General features: G+C 37.3%; 1 protein-coding gene across 10 annotated transcripts in view; it reads right to left on the bottom strand.

The window, feature by feature from the left end:
- RIC8B (RIC8 guanine nucleotide exchange factor B) overlaps positions 1–15776 on the bottom strand; it is a 116412-nt gene that overhangs the window by 23827 nt on the left and 76809 nt on the right. For all 10 annotated transcript variants that reach the window (XR_008493035.2, XR_010122695.1, XM_054445066.2 and 7 more), the window contains 2 exons: positions 11675–11819; positions 2883–3027 (listed from right to left, as the gene is read on the bottom strand). Coding sequence is in view for 8 of the 10 variants with exons in the window: in XM_054445066.2 (XP_054301041.1) it covers positions 2883–3027; positions 11675–11819 (290 nt within the window). In the remaining 2 variants the exon portion in view is untranslated. The remainder of the gene's footprint in view (positions 1–2882; positions 3028–11674; positions 11820–15776) is intronic.

Genomic DNA, 15776 nt, shown 5'->3' with positions numbered 1-15776 from the left:
CACTTTTGACCATCTGTTCCTCCTATCCCTCCACAAAGCAGCCTTTTAAAGATACCTCTTTGGGCCTCTAGATGCCTATGCACCCTGTGAAAGCCACTCGTCTAAAAGGAGCCAAATATCATTAGACACACATCTTTCAACTGATGTCTAGAATAATGTATAAACCATACCAGCCAGTTATATCACCTTTACAGTCAAGGGACCTCCATTCTCAGAGGCATAAAAGAAACAGGTATAAAGGTTAGAATTTAGAAATTTGGTTTCCCTTTGACACAGGACTAAAGTTTATCTGAAAACTTTCAACAAACCTGGCTAGACATACACCAAAAATTTATGTGGCATGTAACTCAATTCTATGAGTGTATTTTCTCTAAGTGTGCTAATTGCAGAAAGCCATTTCCAGTCCATTAAATACATTTATTTTGACACAAAAAGCTTTGTTGTGATATTAACTGTCTCCCATAGCCTGAATGTAAGCTCCATACAATTCTTGGTTTCAGATTCCAGTAAAGGATTACAGGTTACCTTGGTGCATTAATCAGAATCCACTTAAAGTTTTGACAATGGGACTACAGCCAACTGGATGAAGAGTAAGTTCTCTGCTTCTGCCAATAGTAGCAACTGTTGTGAATAAATGCATCACAAGAAAAGCAGACTGAGATCTTGGGAACTCTGACTGGTGAACGGTATTCAGGGGTAGGGGAGTAAGCAATCCTTTCAGATGCTGACTTTATAAGCTTGATTGGTAAAAAATTTTTTACAACAGTTTTTAGGAAACAAGTTCTTTGAGCTCTGTGGATCGCTCCACAGAGTACAAAGGGTACTCCTGCTTGCAAAGTACTTTATTTACCACCACTTCCATAGAAATCATTTGAACAAATATTTTAAAGTAACATTAAATATCTCACCACACTTTTTCACTTTAAAAAAGGAAAATTTAAGAGAAAAACAGATGCAAATCTATCCGAAGGGGGAAGATGTGATGCTACTTGAAAAACACACATTTATACTTATAATGAGCAGTGTTTAAGAAATACAACAAAATTTCACAATGGTGACTATTCTGACTACACAAACATACCATTCCTATGAATATTATAAGCAAAGTCCAAAGGCTGAATATTATAATTAGGGATGTAAGGCTTAAGTACAGAAACTTTCCGTGACAGAGAGCCAAGACAGTAATAATACTAATCATGGCTGTTGATTTCAACAGAAGGTACTTCCTGAAATCTAACACCACTTCCACAATGTAACATAATTCTATTTCCCTATTGTTATAGTAGCATTCTGGTGCTTGCTGTATATATGACCATTACCATTACAGAAGTTATCTACTAAACAAAATTAACAATACACATTGAGATGCAAAGATATCAACCATGTATGAGTACTCATGAGTTCTGTATCATAGTTGAATGTGTCCACACACCCTGGGATGTAAGAAATGCCTAATGTAATTGCTACTTTCATTTAGAAATATGAAATTTCTCAAGTGGTGTATTTTAATGGCTCAAATCAAGAGATATCAATATTAAACTGATAAGGAAATATAGTTTATAGAATGAAAAAAGCTAGTAAGACTAATTTAGAATGATGACTTCTATAATTAGGGAAAGAAAGAAGCAGCATTCCTCTATCTTAGCTTCAAATACTTGTCAGAGATAGCCAATTGATAATATTTAAATGGTGGCAGTCTTAAGAAAATAGTGCTTAGAGTCATTGCCAGCTTTCTCCCCAAAAGTCTTTATTTCTAGGACACACTCTATAAGATCCTACTAAGGCTGATGGCATTGGGGATGCTAAAAGTAACACTACCTACTCAGACCTGATTTGCCAAGAAACAGGCCATATATGTCCTGTCTAATCGGGAACTGATCATTTCTTTCACCTTCTGACAACCCATTACTTGCATGTCAACAAAGCACAATGTATGGTTTTTAAAAGTATCTAATTTTGCAGATAAAGATAGTCTATCCTCGATCACCTACTGCATGATCCACATCACACTCCAGAAGATGGCCAGCAGAAAACACAGCATGTCAATGTCACCATGTCACAAGGAAAGGGCATGCTTTTCCAATTTTCAGATGGAAATCTTCAAATGGAACCCAGAAAAAACATAGCTCAAATAACTCCTAATAAGCGGAAACTAAGAATTTACACATGGGTTGAGGGTTACGAGTGGGATGGAAAGGATGGAGAGGGAATAGGAGGAAGCAGAGGTGGTTTATCTTGGGATAAAAGAGAATAATTATAGTGTCTTTAATTTGTTAAGCACTGACTCAGAGAAGACCTCACAGAGTCTCTGGTTTGCCTACTCATTGCACTCATGTATCTGTTAAAAGATGAGTATCTATATGTTTGTTTGATTAAAATTCACTGTGAAGCCAGTCTTCTTTTCTTTTGATATTAATGTGTCTTGTTGCCTATTTTATTGACTTATAAGGGCTTTTATGCAAGGGGGAGGATCAGAACCTACATTTAGATTTCTGAGAAAGACTGAAGCATCAAATAATCAACTTAAATATGTGGTCTTGGTTATACCTTATAAAATCTTAACCTATGGAAAGGAAAGCAAATAGTAAGCAATAACACTTTTTCAGTACAACCTAAACACACCAGCTCTCTTAGTACTTGGGAGAAGATAATAAGTATGTTGAAAATATCATTTCTTGCATTATTAGCCTTCCTCCATCACTTGAAGTCACTCTCTAAGGCACTAGCTATGAAACTGCCTCTAAAAACACCATTAAATGGAAAGTTTCCAAATCCACAAAAGAAAAGAAACACTTGGAAAATGAAAGACAAAGGAAGTAAAAGGCAAATAACCAACTCAAAGGCACAGCCATAGTTAGGTGAAAAGAAATTTGATACTATACTTTGGTTTTGCATTTTTGTATTCTTCAGTGTCTGTGTCCTCGTCCTCTGAGTACCAATTATCTCCTCTTCCTCCAGCCAAGAGGCCCCTGGCCGCCAACAGTCCTGCAGCATTCCCATAGCCAGTGTATTTCAGCAGACTATCCACTGCAAAAACAGAATAGGGTTTTAGATAGGAATCCTTGGGTCTTCACCATCATCATCAACCACTCACCAACAAAAGAAGGTTGAAGACACACACTATGGCAGTAAACCTTTAAACTGAGAGAATTTCAAAATGTGGTAGTGGTTATACTGAATTACTTACAAATTTTCCCATAGGCTCTGGGGACTAAGAGCCTTTTTTGAGGTAACAGAAACTAAAACAGAGCTGTTCTGAACACACTTTATGGCAAAAGTGGGGCCTCTGTGACTGCCAGGCCTTTGGTAAGGGCCACGCTTTAAGTTTCTGATCTCAGATCTTACTATCTAAAAATCCAGTTTTGGAGAAATGATAAGAAACTAGAGAGAGTGAAAGTCAGATTGGGATTTTAGCAATATGGCACATAATGTAAAATCTCTCTCTCATTCTTTGTTGGAATTGGAGGAAAAGGGAGGAAGAAATAAAGAAAACTTAAGGAAGGATATTAGCAAATAGCATAGGTGATAACTTACTGCTTTTTTAAAATAAAAAGTCAGCAACCATATATAAGCACATGAAGCCCATTAAGAAGGTAGACCCAGGAGTCAGACTGGCTGGATTTCAATACTGGCTCTACCAATTACTAACTGGTTGACCTTGGGTAAGATATTTTGCAGCTTTATCCTAGTTTTCTAATCTGTAGAAACAGAATAGTAACTATCTACCTCACAAGTTAATATATGCAAAGTATGAAAAGTATCTACCACGAAGTAAACATTCTTTTTCTCTGAGAAGAGTGGGTAAAATGATCATTTTAGAATTATCTTAGTTTAAAAAAAAAAAAAAGGAAGCCTAATGAAAAGTTTGGTTCAGGTTCTCTGAAAGTATTATCCTGCCAACAGGGTCAGGTGATGTCTCTCTTAAGATGAGCAGACACACACAACTTTTGCAAGGGACACTTGCACTGTAATAATGTTTTTAGTGATTTCTAAACACCTTTAAGGAAGATACTAAGCAACAACTGGCAGCTTTGTTTAGCAGTATTTCATTTTCTTCAGGTACAATTTCAAGGCAAACATTAGAATATTTAATCAAAAGGTAAGAATTGAGAAAATTTACTTAAGGTCTTTAACAGAATGTTGTTAAAATGTCAACTGAAAGGCAACTGTAGGAAACACAACATAACATACAATCTTATCCACGTATAAAGCCATAGTAAAATCTACATCTGTAATTCAGATCACTTACCTCAAAAAAGACAAAATAGAGCTGGAGAAGATTCAGAAAAAGGTAATTAAAATGACTGGGGAACTGAAAGGGTTGGTGGAAAGGAAAATAGGTAAGAAAAGTGGGTATATATGATCAGAGTATAAAATCATGGAGGATACGGACAGGATAAATATATTCTAGGATAGAGTTTACTGTTACATTTTCAAATACCTGAACTAGAGGGTCCTTCTCATGACACTGAAAATAGGTGGTATGGGGATAAATAAAAGGAAGCCCTGCTTTCAAATAATATAGCAAACTGGTGAAATCTGTGCAAAAGGAAACATGGGCTAATGAGTATATTAAATGATGTTGAAACTAGTCATTTTCAATCTTAAAACCTACTGGTAACTGTGGTCTCTCTGTAATAATTCTCAGTGGGTGCTAGACAGAATCCTATTAGAATTATTGAATGAGGGTGGGGTAAGCCCTCTGAATAAGTCTGATATGCTCTCTCTTGGCATCAGTGCCTCCCCAAGATGTAGTGCTTTAGATAAATGAAGGAATCCTTAAAAAGTACTAGCAGAAGAAATGAGTGTTCAGTGTATATAGGTATTCTTAATATTCATGAAGGTCAAACATTTTCTTACTGACATGGTCAGACACAAAGCCACTGAAGGCAAAGGATCACAGATCTAAACCCACACAAAGTACCTTACAGATAGTAGGTGATGCTATCATTGTAAGCATTACTGATAAAGCTTATTTTTAACAAACAAGGAGGTTTAGTGGATCCAGAAAAGAAATACTCATTACAATTAGGAAACTCTAAATTGAGATATGAATGAATGTTTAAATGAATATACTTAAAGACAAAATAACAATAATTTAAAAAGACACAAAATGGCGAAAAATTAAAAGAGTTTAAAAATGCAAAGGTTATGAAAAGCCAAAATAGGTGAAACAGAAGTAAACAGAATACTAAATAACTGTTCTCTTATGTAGAAAATCTCTCTGGAAGCCAGTTAACAGTAAAAGCCCCCGGCAATTTTATGAAAATCATGTCAACTCCTCTTTCACTGGAACAAACCTTATGTGCTAACTCTATGACAGGCAGTGTGGGTTACAAAGGTGACTTAAGACATAGTTTGCCTTCAAAGTAGATAAAGGGTACAGCCAAGAGTTTTAAAATCACATGAACTTCTGTTAACAGGATAAAATACCCAAAAATTAGGGGTAGAGAAGGTGAGACAAATGAAATACGAAATCCTCACAGTGAGAAGCACTGAAGCAGTGTTTATAGCTACTTTTAAGTCTGTTTTCAAATACACCACAAAATATCCTATTTGATACTGGGAAAGTAGTAAACGGAAAACTGACTGCACTTGGATGTTAAGGTGAGCTGCTAGTGCAAACAAGATTTTCTGGGTGGTTCTAAAATAAAAAGGAAACACACAAATATATTTGTTCCTTGCATAGTAATTATCCATGCAGTTATATGAAAATGCTGCCTAAATGAAACAATTCAGCGTTCAGTCAAAAAATTGCGAGAAATATTTCACCATTTTATCAGGATGCTAGAGGGCACTATGAACAGAGGAAACCAACCACAGCAGCACTGTGCAAAGTCAGAACTGCACTGGTAATAACATAGACAGTTACACAAATGTGGGTTCTACCATACTCTAAAATAAAAGCAATACGTTTTTGCTCTTTTACCAAGAACAAAGAATGTCAAGAACCAGATTCTACCCAGAGACCATTCCCCCTTCTCTGTGAAAATCCTTTTCCTTTAGTCAAATGCTGTAACTTTTAGAAGACTCAACTAGTGGCTTCGTCTTGGTGTCCTTATTTTCAGTCTCACACTCCTCCATTTCTTATCCACACAACTGCCCAAAATATCTTTGTAAAGCAAAAATAGGATTTTACAACCTTCCTGGATAAAATCTCTAACGTCTTCCCCTAAAAACTAAGCTCAAATTCCAAAACAGGGCCTAAAGGGCTCATTTTCTGGCCTCTGCTGTCTTTTCCAAACTTGTCTCCTAAAGATTCCTCACACCTTAAACTAGTCTCTTTTCTATACATTCAAGGCTACTTCCTATTTCTCTGTCCTCTTCTGTGAAGACTTTCTCTGATCTCCTCCACACCGCCCAAGCATTCCCACTTCCAGGTTGCCATAGCACCTGGCACATTTCTTCTTAGGGCACTTATCATAGTGTACTGAAATTACTCCTTTAAATGGGACCCTGTATTCACCAGCCTGAATTTATAGAGAGCACAAACATTTGCTCTTTTATTAAACATCTATGGGGCACCTGCTATCTGTTAAGCACTGGGGATCCAAAGATGAGTAGGACATGATCTCCGATGTAAAGGAAACTCAGTGTCTAGAATATAAGTTCAACAAATAAAGAGTTACAACATAGCAAATGTCAAAAGTATTAACAACAGAAGGAAAAATGGCACAAAGGAGAAAATGATGAACTCTGCCAGGAAGGTCTTCACAGAGATGATGCTTAAGCTGGTCTTCAAGGATAAGTAAAGTTCGCCATGGTAACAAAGATGAGGAAGAGCATTCCTCACAAAAGGAACAGCATCTGCCAAGCCATGGAGATATGCCAAGAAATGGTGCAGTATAATCAGGCAAGGATAAAGAATTTAGTATGATTAAGCATGCAGTGTAACAGGGGAATAGATTTAAAATACACTACACAGAGACTCTGTGGAGGTAAAATTTGGATTTTACCATGCAGGCAACAGAGAATCACTGAAAGTTTTATATGAGGGGAATGACGAGATTATATTTGTGTTTTACACCAATCCCTCTGTTAACCATGTGGAAGACAAACTGAAGGAAATCTGACTAGAAACAGAGAGATGAGATATTTTAATAGCTTATTAATAGTTAAAATAATTTTAAGGGCCTGTACTAAGATGGTGGTGTGGGAACAGAATGGGTGAAATAAATAAAAGATATTTAACAGGAGGTAAAATCTACAGATGTGGTGATTATGACTTCTACAGGTAAAGAAGGAATCTAGGGTAACTCTAAGTTTCTGGCTTTAGGAACTAAACAGACAGTGGTGCTGTTTGCAGAGAAAGTGATAGAAGGATAATGAAAAGGTTGAAGGGCATGGGAATGAAGATCATAAATTCAACTTTAGCCATGAGTTTGAGGTACCAGTGAGAAACTCAGGCAGAGAGGTCCAGCAAGCAAGTGGATTAATATGACTGGGTTCAGAAGAAAGGTTGGGGCTAAAGATACAGAGATTTGGGAATCTACGCAAACAGAAGCCAAGGGAGAGGATGAGATTACTCAGGGAGCAATGTGAAGTGTGGATGAGGACCAAAAGATAACTTCAGGGAACACCAGCAATTAAATGTGGACAAGGACAGGAGCTAGCAAATCAGACTGAAAAGAAAGAAGAGAGGTCAAAGGACATCTAGGAGTGTGTGGTAGTACAGAAACAAAGAAAGTGGACAATAGCATTAACTGTTATGAGAGACGTAATAAGACAAAAACTAAAAAATACCCATTGCTTTTGAAAATCAGGTAATTTGTGACCTTATTGAGAGCATTTTCAGTGGTATTTGGAGGGTAGGGAATGCTTGTGGAAAGCCTGACTTGCAGCAAGTTGAGGACTAAGTTTTTCAAGATGTTAGGCAGTGAAGGACAGTGATATAAGTATGCACAGAGATTGGGGAAAGCACATAGGGCGAGTTCAAAGAACAAAAGAATAAAGGGTAATGAGTGATGGAGCAACGCTTCTGCAAACACAGGAAGAGAAATGATCAACAGGAAAGGGAGACTAGTGAACCTCAAGCTAAAGAGATAACCTATTCCTCTGAGACTGAAGTGGGTATTACAGTAAATTTATTGGTGTGGGTCTATGTGCTAAGGGAGTTCAAGCCTAATTTTTCTTTGTAATTCACCCCTACATCACAATGCCTACCACATACTGAGATTTAATGAATACGATAAAAGGTGGGGGGGAACCCCTACCAAGGCAGATTATTTTACAAATCATTTTCTTTTAATTAAACAATGTAAGGCCTATTTTTAGGCCCCTAATAGAAAGTACACAATTTGCAGGGAGATAAAAATAGTCATGTTCAGGCTCAATTGAACAAGTTAATGGCACAAGTACAAGTTAACCTGTGGGCCACTCTGTGCTGGGGATACAGTTGGGCCTGGCACAGATGGGTATTTAAAACCTTTGGATGGTTCTTTCTGTGCCTAGTCTTCCATAAAATTTTGTCCTTTCTCTCTTACCTCTTTCTTTCTTTTTTTTTTTTTTTTGAGACGGAGTCTCGCTCTGTCACCAGGCTGGAGTGCAGTGGCGTGATCTTGGCTCACTGCAACCTCCACCTCCCAGGTTCAAGTGATTCTCCCCTCAGCCTCCTGAGCAGCTGGAATTACAGGCATGCGCCACCACGTCCAGCTAATTTTTGTATTTTTAGTAGAGATGGGGTTTCACCATGTTGGCCAGGATGGTCTTGATCTCCTGACCTCATGATCTGCCCGCCTCAGCCTCCCAAAGTGCTGGGATTACAGGCATGAGCCACCGCGTCTGGCCCCTCTTTCTTAATGCAGTCTCTGTGTTCCTAACCCATTATAACTGCTGCTTACTGTCTGTCTCTACTTAGTGGTCTGACCTTTGAGCCTTGATCAAGGTGCCTTCACTTTCAAATTTAGTTGGCATATCCTTAAGAGACAGTTCAGACATTCTGAAAAATTATTTGAATTTTATTTTATTTTAATAGTCTACCTCCAAACCCAAATTCCAAAATCTGATTACTGTTAAGTTGAAGGTAAACTGTAGACATTTTCTTTTTTTCTGGCCAGAAGGTTTTAAATTTGAACTAGCTGACAACATTTAAAAACAGAGAGCTTCTCTTGAAAACATGGAACATCTGCTAACACTGGCCACATGTTCCTTGATGGTAACCATCAGTTGCTGCTAAATAGTAGCAACATACTCTTTATAATCTCCCACAGTCCCTTCGTCTCCCCACACCAGCCAATTGTCTCCCCAACAGTGAGCCAAGTGTCAGCTTTCATTTGTTCATCTTACATCTAGTCCACTTGACTTACTTTTATTACCAGCCTGGCTGCTGTAGGCATTTGAGTCTGTGACCCTTAAATAAAAAAGTAAGTAATACATGCGCAGAAACATTGTTTATCTTATATGCCTCTGTAATTCCAGGGTCTAGCTCAAAAACATTTGTTGAACAAATGTCTGTTTATTCCGGAAGAATACATTTACTAAACTAATAATCAAATTGGAAGGAAAAAAATGATTATAGGTCAGGTGCGGTGGCTCACGCCTGTAATCTCAGCACTTTGGGAGGCTGAGGTGGGCAAATCACAAGGACAGGAGTTCGAGACCATCCTGGCCAATATGGTGAAACCCTGTCTCTACTAAAAATACAAAAATTAGCCAGGCATGGTGGTACGTGCCTGTAGTCCCAGCTACTCAGAAGGCTGAGGCACGAGAATCGCTTCAACTTGGGAGGCGGAGGTTGCAGTGAGCCGAGATTGCACCACTGCACTCCAGCCTGGGCGACAGAGTGAGACTCTGTCTCAAAAAAAAAAAAAAAAGACTATAAAGCAGAATTGTTGAGGTCAAATTAAAAATATATTATCTGCTAATGGAGGTTAGCTTTGGGCTCAAAGACAGGACTATGAAACTAAATACTGGGTCCAAGGGGGAGCAAAACCAACCATTTCAAATTTAAAAAGTTAACAAAATTCACTTATAAATACAATTTACCATATTTGCTATGACACTCACTCGTCAGTAATGTGATTATATTTAGAAATTATTTAGATATGTAATTATTTATTTAGATTTATATACTTAGATATACACTTAGATATGTAATTACAGGAGAAATAAACTTTATTTTCCCCATTTTAAAACTTTTTAAAGGTACACAAAAAAAACATGTTCATTACAGAAAAATTATACAGACAACTAAAAAAATCACCAGTACTCTTATTACTCAGAGGTAACAATAAATAATATTTTGGTATATATTTTGACAAACCTTTTAAAATGAATAGATACACATATGTGTGATTTTGGATTTATGCATATACATGTATAATTACACTTTAAAAAACAGATCATTTCTGATCTCAAATCGATTCAATTCAGCCAATATTTACAGATAACTATGAGCAAGGCACTATGCTAACCACTTAATTCCAAGATGCTAAATCAATCTTTTTTCAAAGTCATTAAAGAAGAAGTAAATTGTCTAAAAGAACAGATGCTAAACAGTCTATGATAATAGTTAATATAATTATTATGAGAGAAAATATGGCAGAAAGAAAAGACAGGACCCAAATTTGGGCTCCTGCCCTCAGCAACTGTGTGACATGTTATTGAAAGGCTCTCAGGTGGAAGGTTGCTTCATTTATGAAATCAAAATATAATATTTACCTTAGAGGGTCATTATGAAAATTAAATGAGATTATACATAGAATGTCAGGCACATGATACCTCTCAATTCATAATCACCATTATAATAATGATCAAATTAGGTTACTAACATGCCATCTTAATGTGAACTTAAGTGGTTGGATCAATACATCAGAAATGAAGTTTAAGAATAACAATTGACTTAAGATTTTAAGAGGAGTGAACTTTTCCATCTCCAAATTATCTATCTTATAAAACTGGGGTACTTTAAAAAAGTAGAATATAGAGCTGCTTAGATGGGATTTTATACTAGCAGACTTACAAAGTAGAAGAAGAAAAAATAAGTAAGAATAACTGAATAATCAAAGTTCCTTGTTTGGAAAACTTGCCTTTTGCAGAGTAATCCATATAATTTTAGAAAATATATTTAATTGTTGGATCTATCTCAGTAGACAATCACTTTATATACACTTACAGAGTAGTATTTATTACATTGTAGTACAGTTATTTTAAAATTTCTCTCTACCACTATCTTAACTTTGTCTCAAGGGTATTACGCATTTTAAAAATTTCTATTCAGTATATTATATAGCTCACATTCAGTAACTACTGATTGGAAAACGTAGTAAAGAAACCAAAACTCCTATAGCTTTAATTCCAAGAGGAATTAAAAAGAGGAATTAACCCAGACCTGTGCCTCTTATTAAAATAGTAGCCGCTGAATTACTGAACCAATTTTTCATAATGGCTGTATGTCCTGCCCCATTAAGATGAAGGCTGGGTTAAGGATACAGAAGGCAAAGTTTAAATGTGAGTGTGTTTGGTAATGTATCTGTCTTTGCATGTCTCAATGAATTCAGAAGCGTATAAAAATGTTTTTGGCTATTAATTTTTATTAACTCCTCAGCCTCTCTAATAGAACAAACAGTAAGCTTTGGAAAGAACGGAATGAGACGACCAGTACTAACACTATCAATTAAATTTCTCAAAGTCCCTCTGAAAGATAAAAGGCAGAGGCAAAGAGAGTTTAACCTACCTCTCTCTTTGCAAAGGACAAAAAGGAATTCAGCAGCAATTTGCTTGACTCCAAGGTCAACATGTGTCATGAGGCGCACCAGCTTATTTCTCACAGTTGAGCCAACTTCAGGTCGATTTGTCACATCCCTCAACGGTGGTAAAACCTGATGGCACAAATGCAAAAACCATCATCAATCGAGGCTACTAGAGTGAGTGAGGATGGTACAATGCAACTGGCCAGTCTTGTAATGTCTACTGGGGTTTGTATTGTAGGAGCAAAAAAAAAAAAAAAAAAAAAAAAAAGTTAGCTTCCAAGTAAAACTAAACAACAAAAACCAGACCTCAAGTGATTTCATGCCTCTGATGAGGTTTCATTTGAACAGAAACATCTCTTCACTGTACCATCACACTATCCTCAAGAGAATTTCCGAGTTTTTATCTCAACACCTGGAATGCCTCAACTTGCCTCTATGAAAATCCATTTTGAAGTTTAGGTCAAGTTTCTCTTTCTTCCATGAAGACTTCCCTAATACCCTGAGTCATATTGATTTTTACCTTCTCTTGAGTCCTCCAACATTTTCAGTATAGGTTGAGTATACCTTATCCAAAATGCTTGGGACCAGAAGTGCTTCGGACTTCTATTTTGGGGGGATTTTGAAATATCTCGTGTTATATATACATCTGGATTAAGCATCGTTAATCCTAGAATCTGAAATCAGAAATGCTCCAAAATGACCATTTCCTTTGAGCATCATGTTGGTGCTCAAAAAGTTGCAGATTTTGGAGCATTCTGGACTTCCAGATTAGGGACACTCAACCTTTATTTAATTAAAAAAACTGTACTTACGTTTTCTAGTTATTTAATTTTATAACAAAAATGGCTTTTAATTTTTGAGTACTTTCTATGCATTAGTTGCTGTAATAGATGGTATATATACATTATTTATAATCCTCACAGTAACCCCGCAAAGGAGGTAGTAACATCACTCTCATCCCCATTTTGTATTAGGTTGGTGCAAAAGTAATTGTGGTTTTTGCTTTTAAAAGTAATGGCAAATAGACTGATCCCCAGAGGGCTTATGAAACTTGCTTAGTTTGTCTGTTAGTTTGCTCACTCACTCACCCATTCATCCACCCACACCCCTTTCTCCTGGTCCTCCTCCTATCCCACTGGTGGCTTTGTCTCAGCCTCTCTTGCCAATTGTCTTTTCTATTCCTGTTTTGTTAATGTTGGAATATTCAAGGGCTGAGTTTGTAGGCAACTTCATTATTTTTACTCAATTTGTGATCTCATCCAGTTTTATGGCTTTTTATAGTCTCTGCATCCTGATGACTCCCTAAATCAGCAGTCCCCAACCTTTTGGCACCAGGGACTTGGCCGGTTTCATGGAAGATAATTTTGCCACAGACTGGGGCTTGGTGGGTGGTTTCAAGATGAAACCGCTCCACCTCAGATCATCAGGCATTAGATTCTCATAAGGAGCACACAACCTAGATCCCTTGCATGCACAGTTCGCAATAGTGTTTGTGCTCCTATGAGAATCTAATGCACCAGCTGATACAACAGTAGGCAGCGCTCAGGCAGTAATGCTCGCCTGCTGCTCCCCTCCTGCTGTGCGGCCCAGTTCCTAAAAGGCCATGGACCGGGCCCTGGGGTTGGGGACCCCTGCCCTAAATTATATCTCCATTGTTGATTTCTTCCCTGACCTCCAAACTTCTTTTTTTATCACAGAAATTATAGGATTTTACAAAGAGCTATGGAAACTAATAGATTTAAATAAGGGCAGAAAATATATTAAAATTGACTCACTTTCATTTTTTAAGATAATTATATCTATGATAGATCTATATAGAGGATATTCAATCTAACACAATATTAAATACACTGCCACCACCTTACTTACACTTACAGACTGATTACAGAGCATATTAAAGTGTCCTGAAGTCATCCTGTTAACTAGGGCTTTTCAGGCTAATGATTTTAGACTGGAATGTGCATTCCAAACACCTGGGGATCTTGTTAAAATGCAGATTCTGATTCAGTTAAGTCTTGGTGGGACCCATGACTGATTCCTTGTTTCTTTTTTCTAACCTTCTTAAATCTGTATGTGTACCATACAGTATTTTTTTGTGTAGTTTTTTTTTTTTTAATTTTAATTTTTGGCTGGGCATGGTAGCTCACACCTGTAATCCCAGCGCTTTGGAAGACCAAGGCAGGAGGATCGCTTGAAACCAGGAGCTCGAGACCAGCCTGGGCAACATAACGAGACCCTGTCTCTACAAAAAATAAATAAATAAATAAATAAATAAATAAATAAACTAAAAAGAAAAAAATTTTTTTAATTGTTGTGGGTACATAGTAGGTTATATATTTATGGGATATATGAGATATTTTGATACAGGCATACCATACATAATAATCACATCAGGGTAAATGGGATATCCACCATTTATGCTTTGTGTTACAAACAATCCAATTATACTCTTTTAGCTGTTTTTAAACTGTACAACAAATTATTGTTGACCTCACCCTGTTGTGCTATCAAATACTACATCTTATTCATTCTATTGAACTACATTTTTGTACCCATTAGCCATCCCACTCCTCATTCTCCCACCACTCCCCCATTATCCTTCCCAGCCTCTGGTAACCATCATTCTATAGGTACAATGTTGTACAGCAGATCTCTTGAACTTAATAATTTTACATTATTGAAATTTTACATCTATTGAATAATAACTCCCCATCTTCTCCACAGCCCCTGGTAACCACTATTCTACTCTGTGTTTCCGACCTCCAGGCTTTTATAGACCTCTTACATTTAGCGGGTCCTAAGCAGGACTCTTGAAGTTCCCACCAAACCTGTTCCTCATCAGTTTTCCATCTCATTAAATGGTAGGTCCATTCTCCCAATTGCTTAGTACAAAAACCCTGGAAATATCCTTGACTCCTCTCTTTAATATCCATCCATCAGAATATTATGTCAGCTCCACCTCTGAAATATACCCACAATCCAACCACTTCTCCCCACCTCCTCCAGTATTACCAAGTCCAAGGTACCAATATTTCCCTGGACTAATATCAAAGCCTTGTAAGTGGTCTCTGCTTCCATGCTGGTCACTCTCTAATTCATTTTCTACATATGGCAGCTAGGATGATCCTTTGAAAGTCAGATCATGTCACTCCTCAAAGTTCTCCAGTTCCCATGGCTTCTCATCTCACAGTAAAAGGCAAGGTCCTTACAACTTCCTTACAGGATTCCATATAATCTGGCTTCCTGCTACTTCTCCGACTTCATTTCTACTATTCTCCCTGCCTATGCTGTTACAGACACACAGACCTCCATGGACCTTCTTAAACATGCCAAGTACTTTCCTGCCTCAGGTCTTTTGAATTTGCTTCTCCTTCTGCCCAGAAACTCTTTTTCTAGAAACTTGCATGGCTCTCTCCTTACTTCCTTCAGGTGTTTGCCAAAATGTCACTTACAGGAGACATTCCCTGACCACTCCATATCGCTAACCTTTAGCACTCTCTTTTTGCAACACCTCCACCTCTTTACTCTGCCAGAACCTTCCTCATAGCACTTATCACCACCGGACATAGTATATAATTATCTGTTTACTTGTCTGCCTCCTTCCACAAGACCAAGATCCACTGGGGCAGAGATTTCTTTGTTTTGTTTACTGCTCTCTTCCCAGTGTCTAGCATATTACAGGTGTTTAATGAATATTTGCTGGTTGAAGGAAAAATGAATTAATTCAAGAAGCTTTTATTAAGTGCCTTCTATTATATAAGCTAGGCACTGTGCTAAGAAATGAGGGCAGACACAAAGTCAAATAAGAACTTACTGTGCACCTATTATATCCCAGATCCTTTATGTATATCTAATTTTACTTGATCTACTCAAATGACTTTCTTCCCTCTCTCTCTTTCTATATCAAGTATCCACCATCAGGAGATATCAGAGGCAGGGGAGACACAGCTATAAACAAAAATGGAAACTAAATCTCAGAAAATTGAGTAACCTATCCAAAGTGTTTACAGAATCCATATTTCAGTCTCTGGCTGGGTAGAATAAAATGCTAGGCACAAAGTAATTGCACAATAAATCCTTACTACT

This window comes from Pongo pygmaeus, chromosome 10 (assembly GCF_028885625.2).
Source record: "Pongo pygmaeus isolate AG05252 chromosome 10, NHGRI_mPonPyg2-v2.0_pri, whole genome shotgun sequence".
Classification (NCBI taxonomy): domain Eukaryota; kingdom Metazoa; phylum Chordata; class Mammalia; order Primates; family Hominidae; genus Pongo; species Pongo pygmaeus.
This window is presented reverse-complemented; position numbering and strand designations above follow the sequence as displayed.